The sequence below is a fragment of the Lipotes vexillifer genome, unplaced genomic scaffold, assembly GCF_000442215.2.
Source record: "Lipotes vexillifer unplaced genomic scaffold, Lipotes_vexillifer_v1.1 scaffold272, whole genome shotgun sequence".
NCBI classification, from domain to species: Eukaryota; Metazoa; Chordata; class Mammalia; order Artiodactyla; family Lipotidae; genus Lipotes; species Lipotes vexillifer.
Genome location: NW_006772469.1, coordinates 2,148,759 through 2,171,477, shown reverse-complemented (window position 1 = coordinate 2,171,477; position 22,719 = coordinate 2,148,759). Strand labels below are relative to the sequence as shown.

Genomic DNA, 22,719 nt, shown 5'->3' with positions numbered 1-22,719 from the left:
AAAAAAAAAAAAAAAAAAAAAAAAAAAAAAAAAAAAGGGTTACAGACATTTTATCTAGGCAGTGGAAATTTATAAGCACTTGATTGACCCAGTTCAGATTTTTCTAAAAATTAAATAGAGATGTGGATGTCAGACCTGCTCTTAAGCATTTTGGGATTATACAATTTTGTATTTGGAAGAGGCTTTAAAGAAAGCAAGTCCAACCCCTTACTTAGATGGAAGAAGAAATGGGCATCATGATGTATTTGCCAGACAGTTTTTCAAACATACTGAGCTCATCTCAAAACCTATGATTTCTAATCATCTTATTTTCTAGGAGAAGATTTTTTAAAAGAGGGTCTTTAAAAGATGTTAACAGGTGTTACATAAAATTGCATTCCATGGTCAAATAAGTTTGGGAAAAATGATCAGTTTGCTTTGGGACCTTTCAGGTCCTTTAAATGCTAGTGGACCCTCTTAAGAGTGGATCACTTTCTCCCCAAGAGAGCATTTTAGAGAATTATGGTTCTAAGATATCTATTTGGGTAAACATTGGTTCAGAGCCTTCCTAATTTCTCAAGAAAGAAGATATGCAAAATTCAAGTGAGTATTATGACTGAAAACTGTCTCATTTCTCATTTGTTTATTCAGAATGTTTACTTACATTGTTAGTTTTTGGACTTGAGTCCAGTTGGCATTGTACAGTTGGCCCTCCACATCCCTGGTTACCAAGGATCCAACTACAGATTGAAAATATTTGAGGGGAAAAATTTCAGAAATTTCCCAAAGGCAAAACTTGATTTTGTTGAATTATAAATACTCTAGAGATGGTTTAAAGTGTACGGGAGGATGTGGTAGGTTATATGCAGATACTATGCCATTTTATATAAGGGACATAAACATCTGTGGATTTTGGTATCTGCAGGGGTCCTGCAACCAGTTCCCTGCGAATACCAAGGGCCGACTCTACCATCTTCCTGATTAAATATCTTAAACTTCTCTGAATGTAATTTTAGAGTTTCTGTCATTAAATTTTAGTTTGCCTGTTTCCCTATGAATTCTCCTTCATTGTTTTCTTCTATAGGATTAATATTTATTATTTTACATCTAATCTGGTATTATTCTTTTAAAAGAAAAGCTACTTTATTTGTGGAAAAATTCACTAGAGATCATGCACATCACTTCTTTAATGTTTTACCACAATTAGTCCTTGGTTAGAGACACCTATCAAATCTCTTATATAATCCCAATTTGTTTGCTGTATTTATTAGATATAATAAAGCCCATACCTATCAAAAAGCCTAGTGAAAATTATTGAGCAACTTTGCATATACTTTGCTATTCAGGATTTTTGTGCTCCTACGTCAGAACTTTTCTCCTAAAATTTTAATGGTTTTCTCATATATCCAATGTGTATACCCTAGTAATCAGTATCTTAATAACTTTATTTCAGTGGTATGGTGGAAAGAAGTTTGGCATCACAAATAGTCTCTATTTGAACTTTCCTACGCCAAGTTTCAATTCAGAGTGAATTTTTAGGATTATGTTACGAACACATGAAAATAGAATTTTGTAATGGAAACACTGACATAGTATTAATCAAGTGACACAAGTATACCAGGATAATATCTACTTTGGACCATAGTAAACCATGGCAGTATGACGAAGAGCCCTCATCTATGGAATATATTTAAAAATCCATAACATTGCTAGTCTATTCATATGTTAGTAGTGGCTGTGTCCTAGAATATTTTCAGGGATGATATTATAAAAGGCACGAATGTCTCTTTATTCATCTGAAACATCGGCATGTAAGTCACAAAGCCAGTTGACCATGGGGTTTTATTGACTCCTTCAATGATCTACCTTCCTTTACGACCCATCGTTTCTTGGCAATAGAACCACAGTAAATGCAGTGCCTTGATTTTATTTGGGCACACTGTAAATAAAAGTGTTTGGACAAACTGATCCTACTGTATTACCAACTTCAGTATGTTCTTCCTTTATTGAGTGAGTAAATATTAAGTATTCCTATTAAATATTATAGTAAGTGTTAAATATTCCTTTTATAAAATAATTGCATCCAATAGCTTTAGAAATGAAAGCTTCTTTGCCCAGTCCTCTGATTTTACAATTAAACCTATTGAGGCCCAACATGATCTTCTTTGCTTTTCCTTCAAAGAAAATTTTAATTTAATTGCATGGAATTAATCTAAAGACTGTTTGAATTGTGTATAATTGCTGCACTTAGGCATGGGTTAAGATAAATGGTTTTCAAGAAGAGAATAAACTCCTAGAGTTTCAGTTTTTCTATTTCCTGAGGCTAAGCATTAAGAGATCTAAATGCTAAGCTTGGCTGAATTGCTAATTAATAAAGTTATCTAATATTGCTAGGCCTAGTTTTGACATCTATCAAATGGCTTAAGTCACACCTACTGTGCTAGTCTCACAGAAAGATGGTGCAACTTAATTGAGAAAAATTGAGTGTGAAAATGCATTAAAAGTTTGGAAGCCCTATATAAATGAGGTATTCTTAATATTTGGAGATACTGTTTCTCTCTAGCTTCCCACAAAACCTTAAACCTACGTAAAACATTCATAATTGCAATTGTTTGTAGCACAAAGGATATATCTGGGTGGCAACGTACATGTGAAGCGGTAGTAGTCCTCTTGTGATACAGTCTATGCTGTGCCAAACCTACATTCAAGAAATTACCGTTTCTGTCCTAACCATGGTGGCTGCTTGCAGCAGAGTTGCACCTTTTTATAGTGATTTCTTGAAGCTTAGTTTTTCTCAAAGTATGGTCCCTGGATTGGCAGCAGCCACATCACCCGGGAATTGTTAGAAATTCTCCAGCCCACCCAAACCATCTGAATCATACTCTGAGCTTGGGGCACGGAAATCTCTGTTTTCACAGGCCATCAAGGTGATTCTGATGCATGTTTGAGACACTCTGTTCTAAGCTCACGTCTCTGGAGTTTTGAGTATCTTATAACCAGCATCTGAAGTCTAGGATTGATTAACGTTCTAGTTCTGGTCTCATCTGGCCCTTTTAGAGGGCTTTTCCCCCAGACAAATGGTTTATTAACTTATGTAAAAGGGTAACTTTCTTTCACTTTGGAAGGTATATTAATGTCTTTATGACAGTTTTACCCTGGGGAGGAGTTCAAAAGTAAGTTGATAAAGACGTCTTACCCTTCTTTCACAGCTGCAGAGAGTTTGGGGCCTGATAGGATTGCTAGAAAGAGGATGATGGGGCAGGGGCCAAGTCTCTGGAGGGCAAAGAGCATATCTCATTTCATGCTTGTATTCTGAAGGTCTGGCATAGTTTGCCACACAGTAGGCACTCAGTAAATATTTCAGTTGACCTGAATTAGATGTTCAGAGGACTAGATAAGAAAAAATAGTAGAAAAGCTATTTGCCAGGCAAAGGATCCTTTAAAAATAAACTTGCCATGAAAGAATTTCCCACGAGGCACTTTACCACATATACGTTGAATGGCAAAACTAGTCTATTTTATATACAATTGTTCTTGTAATGCTTCTTTTCTAATGAACTGAAACTCCAACAGTACTTATCCCCAAGAAGGTCTTTTGCTGACTTGAAAGTTTTTCCACTTGAAAGCTTTTTCATTTTAGTGTGAAGTAGGAAACACTTTAGAATCTGGTAAGTTTATACCGTTGCTCATTCAACAAATTTGACAAGTATTTTTCAGGATATCAATGCTCCAGACTGTGCGAGGAACTAGGAGTTCAAAACTTTATCCGGACATGGGTCTACCCTCCAAGAGCTCACAGTCTAGGAATGCCCTTGGGTGGAGGCTAAGAGCAGATAAACTGATTAGTGAACATTTTGCTGTTCTAGAAAAACATACATTATACCATCTTTGGCCATGTTTTACTTTGGACATAGAGAATGGTTGTTTTGAGATCCCATAAAAGTCAGTCATTTGACTGGAACCCTGCAAGAAAAACCACATTCTGACTTTGTGTTTTATTTAGAATCTCTCCATCTCACCTTTGCCCGGAAACAGAAGGTGGCATGGAGGAACTGCAGGCTTGACTCCATAACTACAGCAAATATTCAGCCAGTGACCGTGGGCGTATATGGCCCTGTCCTAGGCACCCCTGCATTTCTAGCAGCTGTGCTTTGTTTGGAGAAAGAGGTGGAAAAAAAAGAGTTGTTCTTAGTTACATATTTTCTGTATGACTAAAATGTTTTCCTTGCTTCCTGGGGATTTAACAAATCATCAAGATTTCATTTAGTCTATTTGTTTTAAAATCAGACTTTACATAGAAAGCTTTCCATTGTATATTCTATTTCCCTTTGAAAACGTTCTGTGTGGGCCAGCACGAAGGTGACCTTCCACTCACCACTCCCTGGGCACTACCTCAGCTGCTCCCTGAGAGGAATTGAGCTGTCGCAATAGTACAGCTGGTCCCAAGTCACAGTTTCCTTACTGAGCCCTTGGTTTCATGAGGTGCAGGTGCTTTCTTTTCAGATGAAAACAGAAATAGGTCTTCTACCTTTATCTAATAACCAAACTCCTAAAAAAGTCCATATAGGTAGTACAAGACCTGGGGTCCTCTCCAAAATCAATGCTCACCAGCTGGCTGCCTTTATGGTCCTTCATTTTTACATTTCTACAATGAATAGGTTGGACTAAATCTGTTTATTCACAAAAGAAGCATTTACTGAGCACCCCTTAAGAGTTAAGCCCCACGCTTGGGACTGAAGAGTCTGATGTAATTACTACAGAGCCTTGTCTTTACAGAATTTATGGTCTTAGGAAGGAATAACAATATAATGAAAATAGTAATAGAGGAGGGGTCTGAACCGAAGGAGTGGGTTGTCGTGACGAGCTTGCCTCTGCTTTGCCTTAAAAATCGAATCTGGATAATAATCAAGGAGAACTACATTGGGTAAAAGCATTTCAGGGAGAAGTGGCAGCAGCTGCAAAGCCCTAACAGATGTGCAAAGGAAAGTATGGCTTGTTCTGAAACTCACCCGACTTCTAAACCCCTTTCCAGTTCACAGGTATTATGACTCTAGAAAATTCAGAATAAGATTATCATGCCAATGGCACATCCTAACTAGACCACAGTAGACGTATTCTCAGCAAGGAAAAATCCAAGCTTGTGCTAGTGCCCGCAAACAGTAAGAAAACAGCACCACCTATTGGTAGTTATATTTTGGCAACAAAAACATTTCCTTAGGAAGAGCTGGAAATATAGCCTATCGTAGTTCCTTGCAAGGGATCTGAGAGGTTATCTAGTTCACTTTTCACACCTTCCCTACCGTAAAGAGATCCTCCTGTAATAGTCTTGAATTACGACCACCTCTCTTCCGTCTGCCTGGTCCCACAGGGGTCTCACCCTCAGGCTAGACACTTAGAAAGTCATTACGTTGACCTTGATTCTGGTTCCATTCAGCTATCACCTTCAGACTTAATTCTCATCTTTGATACGGACAAGAAAAACCCTGATCTCTCTGCAACCCCTCAAATATTTGCAAACAATTCTCACGTCACCGATTAACCTTTTTTTTTCTTCTTCCAGAGCAGGTATTCTCTATTTAACTCAAATTTGTAAGAAATAACTTTAAGACCAACATCTTGGTTACTTTCCTAGTTGCTCTCTTTTATATCAATAAACTAGTTAAAATAAGAGCACCCAGGATTAAGCATGCAACTCTAGATAGAATTGGATTGGCATGGCACAGTTACGTTCTCTAATACCTGAGGACTACCGACAGCCTAAAAATACATAAACTATTGTTTTGTAACCTGATAACATCTGCCATTGCTTTTTAATATTATTATTATATGTTTGTTCTTATTAACCAGAAAGTATACCTCCGTTTCCGGATTCATCGATTCCAAATAGGTAAGTATCGGAATATTTCAGAAGAATAGAAAAAGTGAACACGAAAGTATTTTCCATTCACTGATATTTCAACTTCACAGATAAGTCTGCTACTCATGGGGAAGAGAGAGAAGGCTACTGCAAAACTCCTGTTGTTAAGTATACGAGAAGATACTTTTTTGAAAAGTTAAATTAACATAAAATCTAAAAAAGCATGAGAGTAATTGAATAGATATTATTACCACATATTTCAACTTGCAGGGAGGTACTTATCTTATATACTCTACTGCACTCATCTACTCGACTCCATGCAGCTCTCTCACTACGCTTTTCGTCCATTTATAAAGACTAAGTACTTGTTGACTTGTTTTAGGGGAAAGAGCATTGACTTGCACGGAAATGAAATGCTTAAAGCCAGGGAAGGCAAAAATAAAGTATGGGTTCAAGGAATGTATTGTGGAACTGTTGAGACTTCTAGCTCATTGTTTTAAAAGACATGGGGAGGAGGGAGATCTAGGACAGGCAGAGGTAATGCATCTCCTCATCTGGGTGGAAATAGCAAAGGTATCGAGTGCTATGTATCATACAACACCTTTAGTTAGGAGCTAAATGTGAATTGGCCATTTCTTTTCTGAATTTCTGCAGTTTAGGTGTCTGTAAGGACTTCGAATAACTACGTTAATCTGGGATATTTTTATAAGTTTCCATTAAACATTGGAAATATTGCTTATGCAAAATCTTCCAGATGTCCAACACTGCTTGTGACTGGAATGTGCTGCTTTTATCTCCTCCCCAACACTCCCTTTTCCTCTCTTTTTTTTTTTTAATTGAAGTATGGTTGATTTACAATGCCATGTTAGTCTCAAATATACAGCAAAGTGATTCAGTTATACATATATATATATATATATATATATATATATATATATTCTTTTCCAGATTCTTTTACCTTATAGGTTATTGCAAAATATTGAGTGTAGTTCCCTGTGCAGTAGCTCCTTGTTGGTTATCTATTTTATATATAGTAGTGTGTATCTGTTAATCCCAACCTCCTAATTTATCCCTCCCTACCTTCCCCTTTGGTAACCAGAAGTTTGTTTCCTATGTCTGTGGGTCTATTGTTATTTTGTATATAAGCGCATTTATACCTTTTTTTTTTTTTTTTTTTTAGATTCCAAATGTAAGCGATATCATATGATATTTGTCTTTCTCTCCTCATTCTTAAAAGTCTGGTTAAAGGTTGCATCTTCCCCATACATGGGGAAAGTTCATTGCTCCCTCCTTTGTGCTCCAAAAGCATAGTTAACACCTTTGACGGAAAGTAGCATCATCACGGCGTAGCTACCTGCATATTGATCTTTTCCCCTTGTCCTGGTGTGGACAGCAGTGGCCATCGGGCAGCGGACCCAGCCAAGGGTCCAGCACCTAATAGGTGTTCAATTCATATTTGTTAAAGTAAAACATTTGTTTTGCTTTAGTTCCTGTTCTTTGCTGGTTGTAGTGGTTGTATATGTGCAAAACACAAATAACACAATTGAAGCTATGTGTATAATTGCTTTGCCGTAAAGCACTGCTGCTCAACTGCCCATTTGACTCTACTTTAGAGCAGTTTGTTGGCCTTTGACTTTTGATTGCAGATTGAACTGATTAGCTACAGCTGGAGGGAAAATTTAAAAGTATTCACCAAAATTATCTTAATATAATGTCCTTAATAAAGGAAGGTGTGTTGCATTCCAAGAAAATAATCTTTTGCTCAACTTATGTTTTGGTTTGCATATCCATGTTTAACAAATTCCTAATTCTTCACCGCCTTTGAAAAACAATGCCTTTGTTTCTTTCCTTTTGGACTATATGACCACAAAAATGGTGGTCATTCCACTGTCCAAGAGAAATTTACTTTGAACCACAGATGTGAGCCACATATGTAATTTAAAAATTTTAGTAGCCACATTAAAAAATATGAGAAGTGAAAGGAGAAATTAATTTCAATAATATATTACATTTTAAATGTTCTGCACCCACACCAACAAGCAATGCTTGAACACCAGCAAGGGGTCTGAGAATTCAACTGAATTCTGCCACCATCTACCCGAAGACAGCATCAAATTCCCTAGGTAAAGGGCTCAGTCCCACAAGACTGTCCTCCACTTCAGATGCCAGTCCCAAACCCAGGATGTTTCCTGTGCTTCTGACCAAACTAGCTACAGGTTGGAGTTTCGCACAACCTCCTCCTTGGGTTTGGTTAACTTGCTAGAGTGGCTCACAGAACTCAGGAAACCCATTTACTCACTAGATTACCAGTTTAGTATAAAAAGATATAACTCAGGAACAGCCAGATAAAAGAGATGCAGAGGGCAAGGTAGGGGAAAGGGCTTGGAGATTCCATGCCCTCTCTAGGCATTCCACTCTCCCCAATCTCCGTTTTGTTCACCAACCCAGAAGCTCTCCAAACCTTGTTTTTTAAAATTTTTATGGAGGCTTTGTTACCGAGTCCAAGTTCGCTCTGCTCGCCACAGGACAGGACAAAATATTGGATTGGAAAGCCAAGAAAATGGCAGACTAGTGTCTCTGAAAAACTATCTTATCAGGGTTTGGATGCCCGTTTCTTTTATAGCACAGAGAGGGGTAGGAGAAAAGGAAGTAAAGTAAAAAGGCCATAAGTTTTGCAAATATCCCCTGGAATGGCCAGACTCGGGGAGGGGGTGTGTTAATTTCTTCTTTCTTGCAGCCATCCTCAGGTGGACAGGGTCTGGATGCTTGCCTGAACAAAGGCACTTTAGTTTAACATTCAGGCAGAGGGGCAGGGTTCCCTGAGGCAGGCCATTATGTATAGACAGTATCCTTTTGGTGAACAAAAGCAGCAGAAAGCAAAGGTTAAAGTAAAAGAAACAGATCCAGTATGTAGTCACATTTGGCTCTTCCCTGTTACAGCTTCATTATGTAGGCATGGCTGATTAAATCATTGGCCATTGGTGATTAATTCAACCCTCAGCCCCTCTCCCCACCCCAGAGGTGGGCGTTAGAGCTGAAAGTGCAAACCCCCAATCACAGGGTTGGTTCCCAGGCAGCCAGACCCCATTCTTAGGTGACCTCCAAAAGTCACCTCATTAACATAACAAAGGACAACTTATGGCTCTCATCACTTAGGAAATTCCTAGAGTTTTCGGAGTTCTAGACCAGAAACGGAGACCAAGACCAAATGTGTATTTCTTATTATAAATCACAGTATCACAACATTTAACCCAGTGTATCCAAACGTTATGATTTCAACATGTAATCAATATAAAATATATTAATGTGATATTTTATACTAAGGCTTCGAAATACAGTGTGTATTTTACACTTACGGCACATCTCAATTCAAACTTAAGTGACTAGTTGCTATCATAGTGGACATTGCAGGTCTAGTTAGCTAACATTCATTGAGTTTTTTCCTAAGGGCTATGTGCATTACCTGAATTCCTTCAATTAATTCTCACAACAACTCTGCCGTTGATACTATTGGGTTCATTTTACAGGTGAGCAAACTGAGACTTGAAGAGTTTAGGTAATTTGCCTGAGTACAGCTATTGGCTGTGGTGGAGCTGAGGCAGGGTCATAGGGCTTTTTTTTTTTTTTTTTTTTTTTTTTTTGCGGTATGTGGGCCTCTCACTGTTGTGGCCCCTCCCATTGCGGAGCACAGGCTCCGGACGAGCAGGCCCAGCGGCCCAGGCTCACCGGCCCAGCCGCTCCACGGCATGTGGGATCTTCCCAGACCGGGGCACGAACCCGTATCCCCTGCATCGGCAGGCGGACTCTCAACCACTGCGCCACCAGGGAAGCCCGGGTCATAGGGCTTTGACTTCAAACGAAGGCACTGAATTAAAATTAAAGCCCTCAGAAGAGGCAGTATGGCGAGTTCTGTGACATTTATGAGACGATACTGAAGATTAGACACAAGGTGAAGGCTGGTTAACAGCAGGGCACAAGGTATCTGGAAACATGTGTGAAAGAAGGAAATATTTTGAAGCAAAATGTAGGTGAAAAGGAGTAGGATTGGTTTCCCCAATAAGACACCATCACCCACATCCCGTGGAGTTCATTTCTTCCCTGCCAGTGTGTTCCTTTGGCAACCATCTGATTGCCACATACTTAGAACAGTGTGACTTCTCTTCCTTCCATTTAAAACTTCCATCTGGGTAAAAGTACATGCTCTTTGAATGTATAAATTAAAAGTATGAATTAAAGCTAGAGTCTGAACAAGCCTGATGCCATGGCTTTGTTATAAAGGTCTGTAAAATATTATCCTGGTGTCATGGATTATACAAACATTCACAAATGGCAGTTTACTCCTTTTCCCTCACACAATGTTAGAAATGAGTAAAATATGTTTCCCACTGCACTTTCCTTATAAATGGGGACTCAATGAACTCATTTTAAGTTTCCAGATCTTTATAAAAATGTTTTGTTTTTACTAAAATATGTTTTTGATCAAGAGCATAATTTCACGGTTGCGTGTATGTTTCTGAAACAAATATGTATATGAAACAAGTGTATGGAGAAGGGCCCAGGCCCTGGTGACCGATCCCAGGACAGAGGATTCTTGAGCCTAAGCTCAGCCTTACCATTAGCTCATTAGATGATCTCAGGAACAGGAACCAATTTCTGCCCTTACTAATCAATCGCCCATTCTGTTACTCACTCTCATTTCTGCATCTGAAGACTTGGAAATACACGTTGCCCAGTTTCAATAATTCTGACGCACTCTACAGAAGCAATTCAGCTCTTATATTCATGTAATTACATAAACTTTAGACAAGCTCCACAACAGCACTTTTGACTGTGTGACTCATTTCTCAGATGTTATCTGAAGATGGAGCTATATGGTCTTCCTTACCCACCCTCATCCTGCACCCTTAACTTTGTGAGGAAGATAGAAGAAGGGGTAATTCCTGTATTATGGTTAACACCAGCACGAACAACATAATAATTTATACTTAAGAAACACTTACTGGACCCTTTATGAACTGATTTACACACGTCTCATTTAATTCTGATGACAGGAGTATTATTCCATTTAATGAATGAGAACACTAGTTACGTAGTTAATAAGTGGCTGAGTTACATAGTTACATAGTTAATAAGTGGCTGAGCCAGGATTTGAATCAAAGTGAATTTACTTCCACCAGTGCTTGTAACCAGTAGGCTAGACGCTGCTTCAGATAAGATGCTATCATGACACTGTGCCGAAATTATAGGAATAGTTCTTGGCAGTCTCATAATTAAAAGCCAGAACTCTCAGCTCTCATACCACTACGTTTAAAAGTGTGTTTCAGGGCTTCCCTGGTGGCGCAGTGCTTGAGAGTCCGCCTGCCGATGCAGGAGACGCGGGTTCGTGCCCCGTTTCGGGAGGATCCCACATGCCGCGGAGCGGCTGGGCCCGTGAGCCATGGCCGCTGGGCCTGCGCGTCCGGAGCCTGTGCTCCGCAAATGGGAGAGGCCACAGCAGTGAGAGGCCCGCATAACGCAAGGAAAAAAAAAAAAAAAAAAGTGTGTTTCAGTAAAGGAAAGAGAAAATTAGTAAAAATGGCTGATCCTTGCCTTAATCTTCATCCAGTTTATAAAATTACTCCTTTTGTTTAATTGTGGTGAAAATTACATAATTTAAGTATAGCCTTTTTTTGCGGTACGTGGGCCTCTTACTGTTGTGGCCTCTCCTGTTGCGGAGCACAGGCTCCGGACACGCAGGCTCAGCGGCCATGGCTCACGGGCCCAGCCGCTCCGCGGAACGCGGGATCCCCCCAGACCGGGGCATGAACCCATGTCCCCTACATCGGCAGGCGGACTCCCAACCACTGCACCACCAGGGAAGCCCAAAGTATAGCTATTTTTAAGTGAACAACTCAGGGGCATTTGGTACCTTCACAGTGTTGTGCAACCACCAGGTTTATCTAGTTCCAAAATATTTCTATAATCCCTACCCATTAAGCAATTTCTCCACATTCAGCCCCTGGCAAACACTGGTCTGCATTCTGTCTCTATGGATTTACCCGTTTTGGACATTTCACGTAAATGGAATCGTACAACATGGGTCTGACTTCTTTCATTTAGCACAATGTTCTCAGGGTTCATCCACATTGTAGTATTATCAGTCCCTCATTCCTTTTTATGGCTGAATAATGTTCCATTATATGACTATACAACATTTATTTATCCATCTGCCCATTGATGGACATTGAGTTGTTTCTACCTTTTGGCTATTGTGAAGAGTAGTGCTGCTATAAACGTGCATGTACGTGTACTTGTTTGAACACCTGTTTTCAATTCTTTTGGGTTTATACCTGGGGTAGAATTGCGAGGTCATGTGATATTTCTATGTTTAACTTTGAGGAATTGTCAAACTGTTTTCCACAGCAGCTGAACTATTGTACATTATAGCCAGCAATGTAAAAGTGTTCCAATTTCTCCACATCCTCACTAACACTTGTTATCTTGTTTTTCTTATTATAGCCAGTCTAGTATATGCCAAATGGTACCTGATTTTGGTTTTGATTTACATTTTTCTGATGACTAATAATGTTGAGTATCTCTTCATGTGCTTGTCGGCTATTTGTATATCTTCTTTGGAGAAATGTCTATTTGATTCCTTTGCTCATTTTTTATTGGTTTGTTTATCTTTTTGTTTTGAGTTGTAAGGGCTATTTTTATATTCTGGGTCCTAGATTTTATCATATATATGATTTGAAAATATTTTCTCCATTCTGTAAGTTGTACAGACTTTCTTGATAATGTCTTTTTTTTTTTTTTTTTTTTTTTTTTTTTTTTTTTTTTTTTTTTGCTGTACGCGGGCCTCTCACTGCTGTGGTCCCTCCCATTGAGGAGCACAGGCTCTAGACGCGCAGGCTCAGTGGCCATGGCTCACGGGCCCAGCCGCTCCGCGGCCTGTGGGATCTTCCCAGACTGGGGCACGAACCCGTGTCCCCTGCATCGGCAGGCGGACTCTCAACCACTGCGCCACCAGGGAAGCCCGATAATGTCTTTTGATGCACATAATTTTAAGTTTTGATGGAGTCCAGTTTATCTATTTTATGGATTTATCTACTTTTTTGATTTATGTGTTATTTTCTTTTCTTACTTGCACTTTGGGTGTCATATATAAAAATCCACTGTCAAATCCAAAGCCATGAAGATTTTACCCCTATGTTTTCTTCTAAGAATTTCATGATTTTAGTGCTTATATTTAGGTCATTCGTTCATTTTGAGTTAATTTTTTTATATGATGTGAGGTAGGGGTCACGTTTACTCCTGTTTACTTTCTTTTTTTTTTTTTTTTCTTCCTAGGAACCCTTGAAAATGAGAGACTGCATATTTTTAACCTGACTTCTCTAACCAAGTCTGAAAACATTTTATCTGCCACACTGTATTTCTATATTGGAGAGCTAATAAATATCAGCCTGAGTTGTCCTGTGTCCCAAGGATGCTCACATCATTCCCAGAGGAAACACATTCAGATTGAGCTCTCTACGTGGATCCTCAAATCCACCGGAAACCAAAGTCAACTCCTGGGTCATCTTTCAGTAGATGTAGCGAAACTTCATCGAGATTTTGTTTCCTGGCTGTCTAAAGACATCACTCAACTTTTGAGGAAAGCCAAGGAAAATGAGGAGTTCCTCATAGGATTTAACATTACTTCCAAAGGCCACCAGCTGCCAAAGAAGATAACACCCTTTCCTGAGCCTTATATCTTGGTGTATGCCAATGATATTGCGATTTCTGAGCCTGAGAGTGCGGTATCAAGCTTGCAAGGACACCGGAATTTCCCCACTGGAGCTGTGCCCAAACTGGATAGCCATATCAGGGCTGCCCTTTCTACTGAACGGAGGAAGAAGCGCTCTGCTGGGGTCCTGCTGCCTCTGCAGAACAATGAGCTTCCTGGGGCAGAATATCAGTATAAGGAGGATGGGGTATGGGAGGAGAGAAAACCTTACAAGACTCTTCAGACTCAGCCCCCTGAAAAGAGTAAGAACAAAAAGAAACAGAGAAAGGGACCTCACCAGAAGAGCCAGACACTCCAGTTTGATGAACAGACCCTGAGGAAGGCCAGAAGGAAGCAATGGATTGAACCTCGCAATTGTGCCAGGCGGTACCTTAAAGTGGACTTTGCAGATATTGGCTGGAGTGAATGGATTATCTCCCCCAAGTCCTTTGATGCCTATTATTGCTCCGGAGCATGCCAGTTCCCCATGCCAAAGGTAGCCATTGTTCTTTGTCCTGTCCTTCCTATTTCCACAGAGTAGAAAGGCACAAGTTGAGTGTGTGTTTTCATTTACAAAATCCATCTGGACCTTTATTCTTGCATTCTAAAGTGTAATAGGTAACATGGTTATGCTTGGTTTTTCTTTAACGGTTGTTAAAGTAATATGAAGTCAATATTGGTATGAAGAAAGATATGAGAAAAAAAATGTATGTGTAAAACATGTTTTTTGCATTGTTTCCAAACATAGTGCATATTCAGCTACCTGGTCACATGTGAGTCTGTGCCGGTCCACAACAAGCAAGCCCCAAATGGTAGAAGGCTGATCTTTGAGGGGGTATTCAGGGAATGAGTGAATGTCATGAGAGCAAAAGGAAGGACTAATTGGACTGATGCCCTGATTCAGAACATTTTTTTTTTTTCTTTTGCGGCACGCGGGCCTCTCACTGTTGTGGCCTCTCCCGATGCGGGGCACAGGCTCCGGACGCGCAGGCCCAGCGGCCATGGCCCACGGGCCCAGCCGCTCCGCGGCATGTGGGATCCTCCCGGACCGGGGCACGAACCCGCGTCCCCTGCACCGGCAGGCGGACTCTCAACCACTGCGCCACCAGGGAAGCTCCCAGAACATTTTTTGATAGTCTCTTGTGCGATGAATTGTCATCATGGGGCTTAGGACCAGGGTTGCGCTAGGAAAACTTACCTCATGAAATCCACCAGATGCTTATATCATTTGCTTCTCTGATACATATCAGAACAGGAGTCAGAATAGGGAACAATGACTCTGTAGACTTCTAAGACCCATTTCAACCAGTCAGAGCTTACCTGTGCCTCTTCCAAAATCAATGGACTGAACTTCATCCTATCAGTACTCAGAATCCTGACACATATATTCTCAGAAGCCTTCCCAACCCCACCTCCATCTTGCACAGCAAGTCCAAGCGACTGTTCTCTTTGAATTTAGAGTTAATAAAACATATTTGTACCCCTTTGCCTTCCCTTAAGCTTATTGCTGCACTTTCATTCTTAGCTTGTAACAATTTGAATTATACAATGAAAAGTGTTCCTAGAAATAGAATTCAGAGGAAGAGTGTTGTTTTGTTCTGTTTTGTTTTTGTTTGTTTGTTTGCTGCAAAACTTGAAGTGAATCAACTTCTGCTATTGTATGTTGATGGAGGAAAAAAACCCTTTGCCTCAAAAAGTGACCAACTTCTGCTTACAGATCTTTAAAGCAGCTTGTTCATGTTACAGGCCTGTGATCATTGGGATGCTAAGGGCAACACACCCATAAAGCAAAGGGCCAACTGAACAAGTCCAGGTCAGACTCAGGGCCAGGACCTTGACTGAAATCCCATTTTCCTGTTACCATGTCTCAGGAGGATGAGCTTTCTACATTTTCTAGACCTTGGGAATTCCATGTTTTGTCAACACAAACACAAAGTAAGCATTACATACATTTATAATGACATAAACTGCCTTATCTTGTCTAAATATTTATAAAGGACATTTTACTGATCAAACGAAACTTGGTCAAACTGGGATAGCATTTAAAACACACAACAAAGATGCCAAATATAACAAGCAGTGATGAATCTTTATTTTACAGTGTGGCTTGCTTTGTGGCATTGAGAGGTAGAAATGGATTCAAACTGTCTCTAAACCTGGGATGACTGATTTTAAGTGGGTCTCTGAGTCTTCCAAATAATCCCTCTCACTCTCATAAACTGTGGTTTCTTCTAGGTAGCCTGGGGAAGGAGTTTCCCTCTTTCTTCTTGACTCCAGATTTTAAGACCCAGGGAGTCATGATAACGTGGAGATACTTAGTCAGTTGGCTTACCTGGCCTGGTCTCCACATTACCCCAGTTTGCCTCTCCCATTTCCTGTCGGCTCCTCTTGCTTTTCCTGTTCAAAAAACTTGCTTCCATAGATCTTCATCGTGGCTCTCAGTGATCTAAAGAATAATAATTCAAAAACTTACGAGGGTTAAGTTAAGAATAGAAGAGATAAGTTTAAGGAAAGAAGTGTGGTAGTGCAACAGAATGATTAAATGTACATGCTCGACCATAGTTGGCTTTCTTAACCTTAAGATGCCTGCAATTTGCCTCAGGATCTTGTTAATCTGTAGGTTCTGATCCAGTGGTTCTGAGGGTCGAGCCTAATATTCTGCATATCTCACAAGCCCCTAGATGTTGCCGATACTACTGGTCCACACATCGCACTTTGAGTCGTCAAATCCTTTTGCCTTAAAACTTGGTTCCACCTCTTACCAGCTTTGTGTTTCTTTTTTTTTTTTGGCTGGGGGGAGTTACTCAAACTTTCTGTATGTTAGGTTTCTCATCTTTGAAAGAGGTACCACAGTAAATAAAAATATCATAGTATCTACATAATGAAAACAGTGGGAAAATGAGATCATAGAGCACCTTGTGCTTAGTAGGCACTCAACAAATTTTTGCCATTGACATGATTATTCGTGGCCATTGTTTATTATTGTTGTTGTATTAATGGCCAATGGACTGAGGAGAATAGAAAATCAAATGTAGGGGGCTGAAGAAAAACCACTTAGGAAAAGGGATCAAAAGAATAAAAGACGTAAGACAAGAAAAAGTTTTATATATGTTTCTTACCCCTTTTTAAACATCATAAAACTTCAAACTGGATTCTCCCTTCAGTCTAACAGTCCATAACCTCTTTGGAGGGTAATAGAATCAGGAGGGCATTGGTTGCAGCACTGAACTCATGATAATATTTGTCAAAACTTGAGATGGCATCAGAACTGCAGGGAGAGTTAACAGGGATAACGGTGTTTTCTCTCTGAGTTGGAGATTTCCTTCTGCCAAGTTGAGAGTAGAAGTTTGGCTGTGATGTGGAGTTCTCAGTCTCTCATCACCTTGTGTGGATCTGCTTTTCAAGCTTTCTGGTGATTCCCTTTAAGTGTTCCAGGCTTTGTGTCTTTCAAATGGTACAGTCACCTAAAGGATGGGAAGCGTGAAGCAGTGACGTCAGGGGTAACTAATCAGTGTTGCTGTTATGCAGTGACCAGCATGGTAAGCAGAGTAAACTATTTAAGTAAAAATATAGTCTGAGCAACAGAGGAAAACAAGGTCTCTGACCAGATCAGTACAAACACATGTGGAATAAGTGAGGTGCCAAAGAACTTTCAGACTGTAGATATACATTTTGCCCCAGAGAAAATTTCTCCCAGGCCAGACTCCTCTGCTGGCCCTCCTTCCTTCTGGCCTCCTGAGTGAGAGCCTGCTCTCTAGAGCGGGTTCTTTGTCTGCAAAAGTTGACAACCTGTCTGTAATTCAGAACAGCTGTGTTCTGCCTTTCCCAAATTCCAGGCTTTGCCCTTTCACTGATTCCAATTAGATAGTTTCTGGGCTATCACACCCCTGTGGGCTGGAAGAGTGTGGAGCAAAACCCCATGGCCTGAGTCAGGAATGAAGGCTTGGAGCTGATGACATACTCTCCCCTGCTAACGCATTTGTAATCAGATTCAACTCGAGGACATCATCCACAGCTTGGCAGGTGCGGGCCTGACCACTGCAGATTTCATTCACAGACACGGCAGCTTGAATTTTTCTGATTTCTAGCCCCTACACCCAATCTGTCCTCCCAGGGAGAGAGACCCCTGGCATTCTGCCATGAGATGAGAAATACCCATGTAGCTTTAGCCAAGCCGTATGCTTTTGCCTCCTCTCACCACTGTAAAAGAGATGGAAAACAGAGATTTCAGATGAAAATGATTGAGCCATTGTTGCTGACAGAGGTCCAAGGGAACCAGCAAGGATTGGAGGAGTGAAGGACTTTTTTCATGGAATGGTGCTAAGGCTGGGAATAGCAAAGACACAGAATTAGGGAGCAAGGAAGCTAAACACTTTGAACCAAGCATCCTATATAAAGAAGAAATTCACATGGATGAGGTCAAAATGATGCGCCCTCAATTAATTTCCTGAGGTTTCCAGTTCCAATCTCTGATCATGAAGATGAACTCTAAAAATCCTAAATCTTGATGACCGAGTTACCTAAGCAAAAGAAAAAAAATGACCTAAACAGATGTCGATGTCATGTTTCACCTTCAATAAAAAGGGAGACTGGGGAGAAAAACAACACAGGTTTGCATTTCTTAAGCTACGTAAAGAGGGTCCTGAGAAATGTAATCGGAACTCAAAAACAAACAAAAATGATAAACTGGCAAATGCTCCACACTAGCAAATGACCGCATGGATCTTTTGTGCATGATATAATTATTCCTGGTCATGGCAGCTTGATCAAAGAACTTCACAGTGAGAAAAAAGGGGACAACTCCCTCGAAAACTGAGAGGTTGCTGATAATACACACAAGCAGGGAATCAAGGGCTTGCACCTGGATTCCAGTGAGCCCACCAGAGAGACAGCTCATAGTTCCTGAATCTATCATTTGTGAGTTCGAGCTTAAAAAAAAAAAGACAGGAATTTTCCTAGGGAACACCCATGAATATTTTCCATATCTGTGCCAGGTCATTTGCTCAGAACCTTTCATTTTTGTTGATGGGAATTATTTCCACAGAAATAGGTACAGTGGAAGGTATGTTATTATTTATAAGTATTTCATCCATTTGGCAAGTATTAATTCAGTGCCTAGAGAGCCTGCTCTGCTTCAGGCACTGAGGACCAGCCGTGCACAGCAGGATTTATGGATCAAGGCCTCATCTACTTAAATAGATCTACTTTATATGAAAATTAAATAGTATAGGAGTCAGTAAAACATTAACAATAACAGAATATTGTCATAAAATCTATGGTTTTTAAAAAATCCTTTGGGGCATTATCATATGCTGTTTGGATGATTGAATCTTAAAAATAAATTAATAGAGAAAAGTGTAGCTGCAAAAGTTTTCTTTAGAAATCACCAATACTAATGAAAGAGCAAACAGTGGCCATTGAGCCCTGTTGTACAATATGGATTGCAGTTTGTCAGTTACACAGATACTATTGTTGCCACAGGGCACATGATATGCAAAATAGAGCAACATAGACTTCTTATCCTTAAGGGGAGAGAATACCTTTCTTTGCAATGCTACTTAATTGTAAGTTAACTACTCTTCTTAACATACACTTAAAATCTCTAGGAAGAGTAAATAAGGCAGCTGGCCATCATCAGAGTAATTTTAAAATAATTTATGCCTGTTAGCAATAATGTTGAAGTCTAATGTATGGATAATTTTTTTCACTAAGATTGAAAGATGAGATGAGACAAATCAGATTTGCCCTTTTTCTGCCCCCCTCCCCCCAATCCTATTTTTTTTACACTGTGCCAGCTTTCTATATTATTTGCTTTTTCCTTGGCTTGTATATACTCGTAACCTTTTAACTTGTTCCAGTTTCCCATACTGGGAGTTTTAGGTGTGTAAAATTAGAATACCAATTAATTCACTGGGGGCGGAGGTGCCTCTGAAACATGGCTCAAAATCTTGACATTAGAAAACCAGAGTTTTGGCCTAAATCCCACACCTGAATTGACACATGATCCCTGGCAAGTTACCAAATTCCTGTTTTTAAATTTGTTTGAAACAGAACTGGTTTCATCTGCTTAAAAGAGACATTGGGGAGAACTAATGTTGAAAATTGTGGCACCGCTCATGAAAAAGTTCTTACCACTCTAGCAATACCTAAGCATTCTGGGCTTGGAAGAGTGACCAGTCTTCAATGCTTAGCAGAGCTGGATGATACTCTCTAGATAAAACCACACGTCTCCCGTGGATGTTAATGATCCCATTTGGCATTTCTGGGGAGCAGCTTTTACCCAGGTTTCTTTGGTCAAACTTCTGACAGCCATGGGATAACCTCAGGCCCTCTAGATTATTCCCTGAGGATATGCCCCAGACTTAGAAGACGCTACAACCTTTAAGTCTGAACCCATTGAGCAACAGTGACCCCCAGTGGCCAATTGTGTAATCACCAACAATTCATCCTGGTGGTAATCATTAAATAAATCAATGCCTCTCGGCACGCTGGTGTTATTTTTAAAACAAAGTATAAATTTCACTATAGCAGTGGCAAAAATATCTATGTTAAATAGGTTCTTGTTAAGGGTTCTTTATGATTAGCATAGGATCAAGATCAAATTGTTTCCGTTGCAATCCAGAACAACCTAGGGTGTATTAATTCTCTGGGGAGTAAGTCATTTTTAATCAAACGATTCTTGCTTTAAAAACTGGATTAAAATCCTCACTCTACATGTCTACATGACTTTAGACATGTCGTTTAAGCTTTCTGAGTCTATGTCTCTACCTGTAAAATGTATGAGATGGCTGTTTTGTTGTAAGGATTAGAAATATTACACAGAACATGCCTGGCACTGAGCCGGCACCTAGTAAATGACAAATCACCGTTTTGGTGATGGTGATATTGGAGGTTGGGTTGAATGTGTAATGATGCCAGGGCTTTAGTAAGCTGTTGAAACAGATGCATAATATATACGTTTTAGCGATGAGGGCTGGAGAGCGGAAAAGCAGTTCCACCTAATTGGTGTTCTCCCTTTTCTTTTCCAGTCTTTGAAGCCATCAAATCATGCTACCATCCAGAGTATAGTGAGAGCTGTGGGCGTCGTTCCTGGGATTCCTGAGCCTTGCTGTGTGCCAGAAAAGATGTCCTCGCTCAGCATCTTATTCTTTGATGAAAATAAGAATGTGGTACTTAAGGTATATCCAAACATGACGGTAGAGTCTTGCGCTTGCAGATAACCAGGCAGAGAACTCATCTGAATGCTTAATTCAATCATTAGTTTATTTTTATGGACTTTTTTTTTTGCACTGCCAATGCCTTTCATTTCAAAAGATTTTTTAATAGTCAAAAGAGAATGAGTAAACAGACTGATGATTTCCACCAGGGAAAACTGGACTGTATCTGTTTCTGAATGTAATTCAAAGCAAGATTTTAGAAAATATGGACATCTCTTTCTTTAAAAAAAAATCACGCAAGACAAGTGATCAAACTATTTTTAGAACTATTAGAGAACAGACTGATTTATTTTTGTAAAAATGGGCTTTGAAAATAGATTGGAAAAACCCAATAGCTTATCATTGATCTCTGCTCATAGAGAATAGAATCATTTCACATCTTAAAGTAGGCTTATTGCCTTAGATTCCTGAGCAATGCATCAAGTGCTAAATAATCCTATCAGCTCTGATGTTTATCTTAAAATTTGTGGAGACTTGTTTACCTGTGTTTGTCTCTACAGGTCATTGTGTGACTAGCTGAGTGCAGAGTGTGTGCTCTGTGTAGATGGATGTGAGCACATTGCCAGGGGCCTGTGCCCTCTTTAGGAAGGTTTGCTTAACATGGCTTTATAATTCAGTCTGCACAGGATTCTTGTTTTTTTTCATTTCATGTTCTGGCAAGTTCCATTCAGTTATGAGAACTTTACCAAAAAGAATAGACTGATCCAAAAGCATATGCAGAGAGTTACCACTTGGCTCAGCCATTTATTTGGAAATACTGATATTTTCATTTCATGGCCTCCCAGGAAAGGGAACCAGCAACCCAATTTTCAAAAACCCGGACGTAATTCTTCTTCCATATCTATTTTCCATGAGTGCTTTCATTTGTTCTTTTAAATGGAACTTAAAAATTCAGTTAAATGTTTAATTCTCTTGATATGCCTTTACTTCCTATGAAGTAATCAATAGATACCGAGGCTCAGAAGTGGAGGGAATATTGGAGATTTCTTTAAGTGACCAATCTAATCACAATCACACGTTCAATATCATTGTTCAGCCACATCCAGGTCCAGGCACTTTTTCATGTGGATCAAGGCCTTTGCCTCAGACGGGGAATCTACATTTTAGCAAAACTCACTAAAAATTATCCAACAAGAAGGGGAGTCAAATATAGACACTTCTTGGTGTTTTCCCATTTCTATTTGTCATAAATATCTGCTCTTACACTTTTGCCTTCAAGAAATTGTTTCAAAAATCTTTTCCTCACTATATTTTATGTGTGTGACGGAAATGTTTTCAGACCATGTGTTGTTGCTAATATTCTATCTGTGGTTAATCCTTATCTCAGTTCAGTCTGACCTGATTAGAGTCAACTAAGCCATTTCAGAGGCTGTGAAGTATCAGAAGACACGGGGTTTTGTTCTGTCCCTGCCTATAGCTATCTATGGTGGTTCATAATTTAATAATACTAATTGAGCATCTACTTTCTGAAAGACATGTGTTAACTTCAGTGTCTTCACTGGTAAAATAAAGAGGTTGACTAGTTGAGCTGGAAGTCCCTTCTGCTACCGAAAGCTTGGGTTTACAATACAGTACTCGCTATGTCACACACATCTTCCTTGAATGGATGGTGGCAATAGAGCTTAAAAACACTGCATATATAGCTATTCATAAACCAAAGGAAAAAACATCCTACTCTTCGATGTTTATGAGTGAGTATGGCATCCTCCATGGTTTAAGTAGTATTTCTATCTTATTGGAAACCCATTAAAAAAGTACCATGAAAAGAAGTTTTTGACACTTCTGGAGAGTGTGTTGACGCCATGAATGAGACACACCTGTTCTAAATAATGGATTAAGTCTTGGTGCCGGAGTTACTATGGTTTCTTCCAGTCATTTTTTGTTCTGGTAGCATAAAGTTAAAGATTCAAAATGAGCCAAGG

The 22,719-nt window shown here is 39.7% G+C and overlaps 1 protein-coding gene across 1 annotated transcript in view; it reads left to right on the top strand.

The window, feature by feature from the left end:
- The window catches only part of BMP3 (bone morphogenetic protein 3), a 25,325-nt gene extending 4,523 nt beyond the window's left edge, over positions 1-20,802 (top strand). Inside the window, exons 2-3 of the mRNA XM_007447559.1 lie at positions 13,166-14,076; positions 20,609-20,802. Of these exons, the coding sequence (XP_007447621.1) occupies positions 13,166-14,076; positions 20,609-20,800 (1,103 nt within the window). The 3' untranslated portion in view covers positions 20,801-20,802. The remainder of the gene's footprint in view (positions 1-13,165; positions 14,077-20,608) is intronic.
- The last annotated feature ends 1,917 nt before the right edge of the window (positions 20,803-22,719 follow it).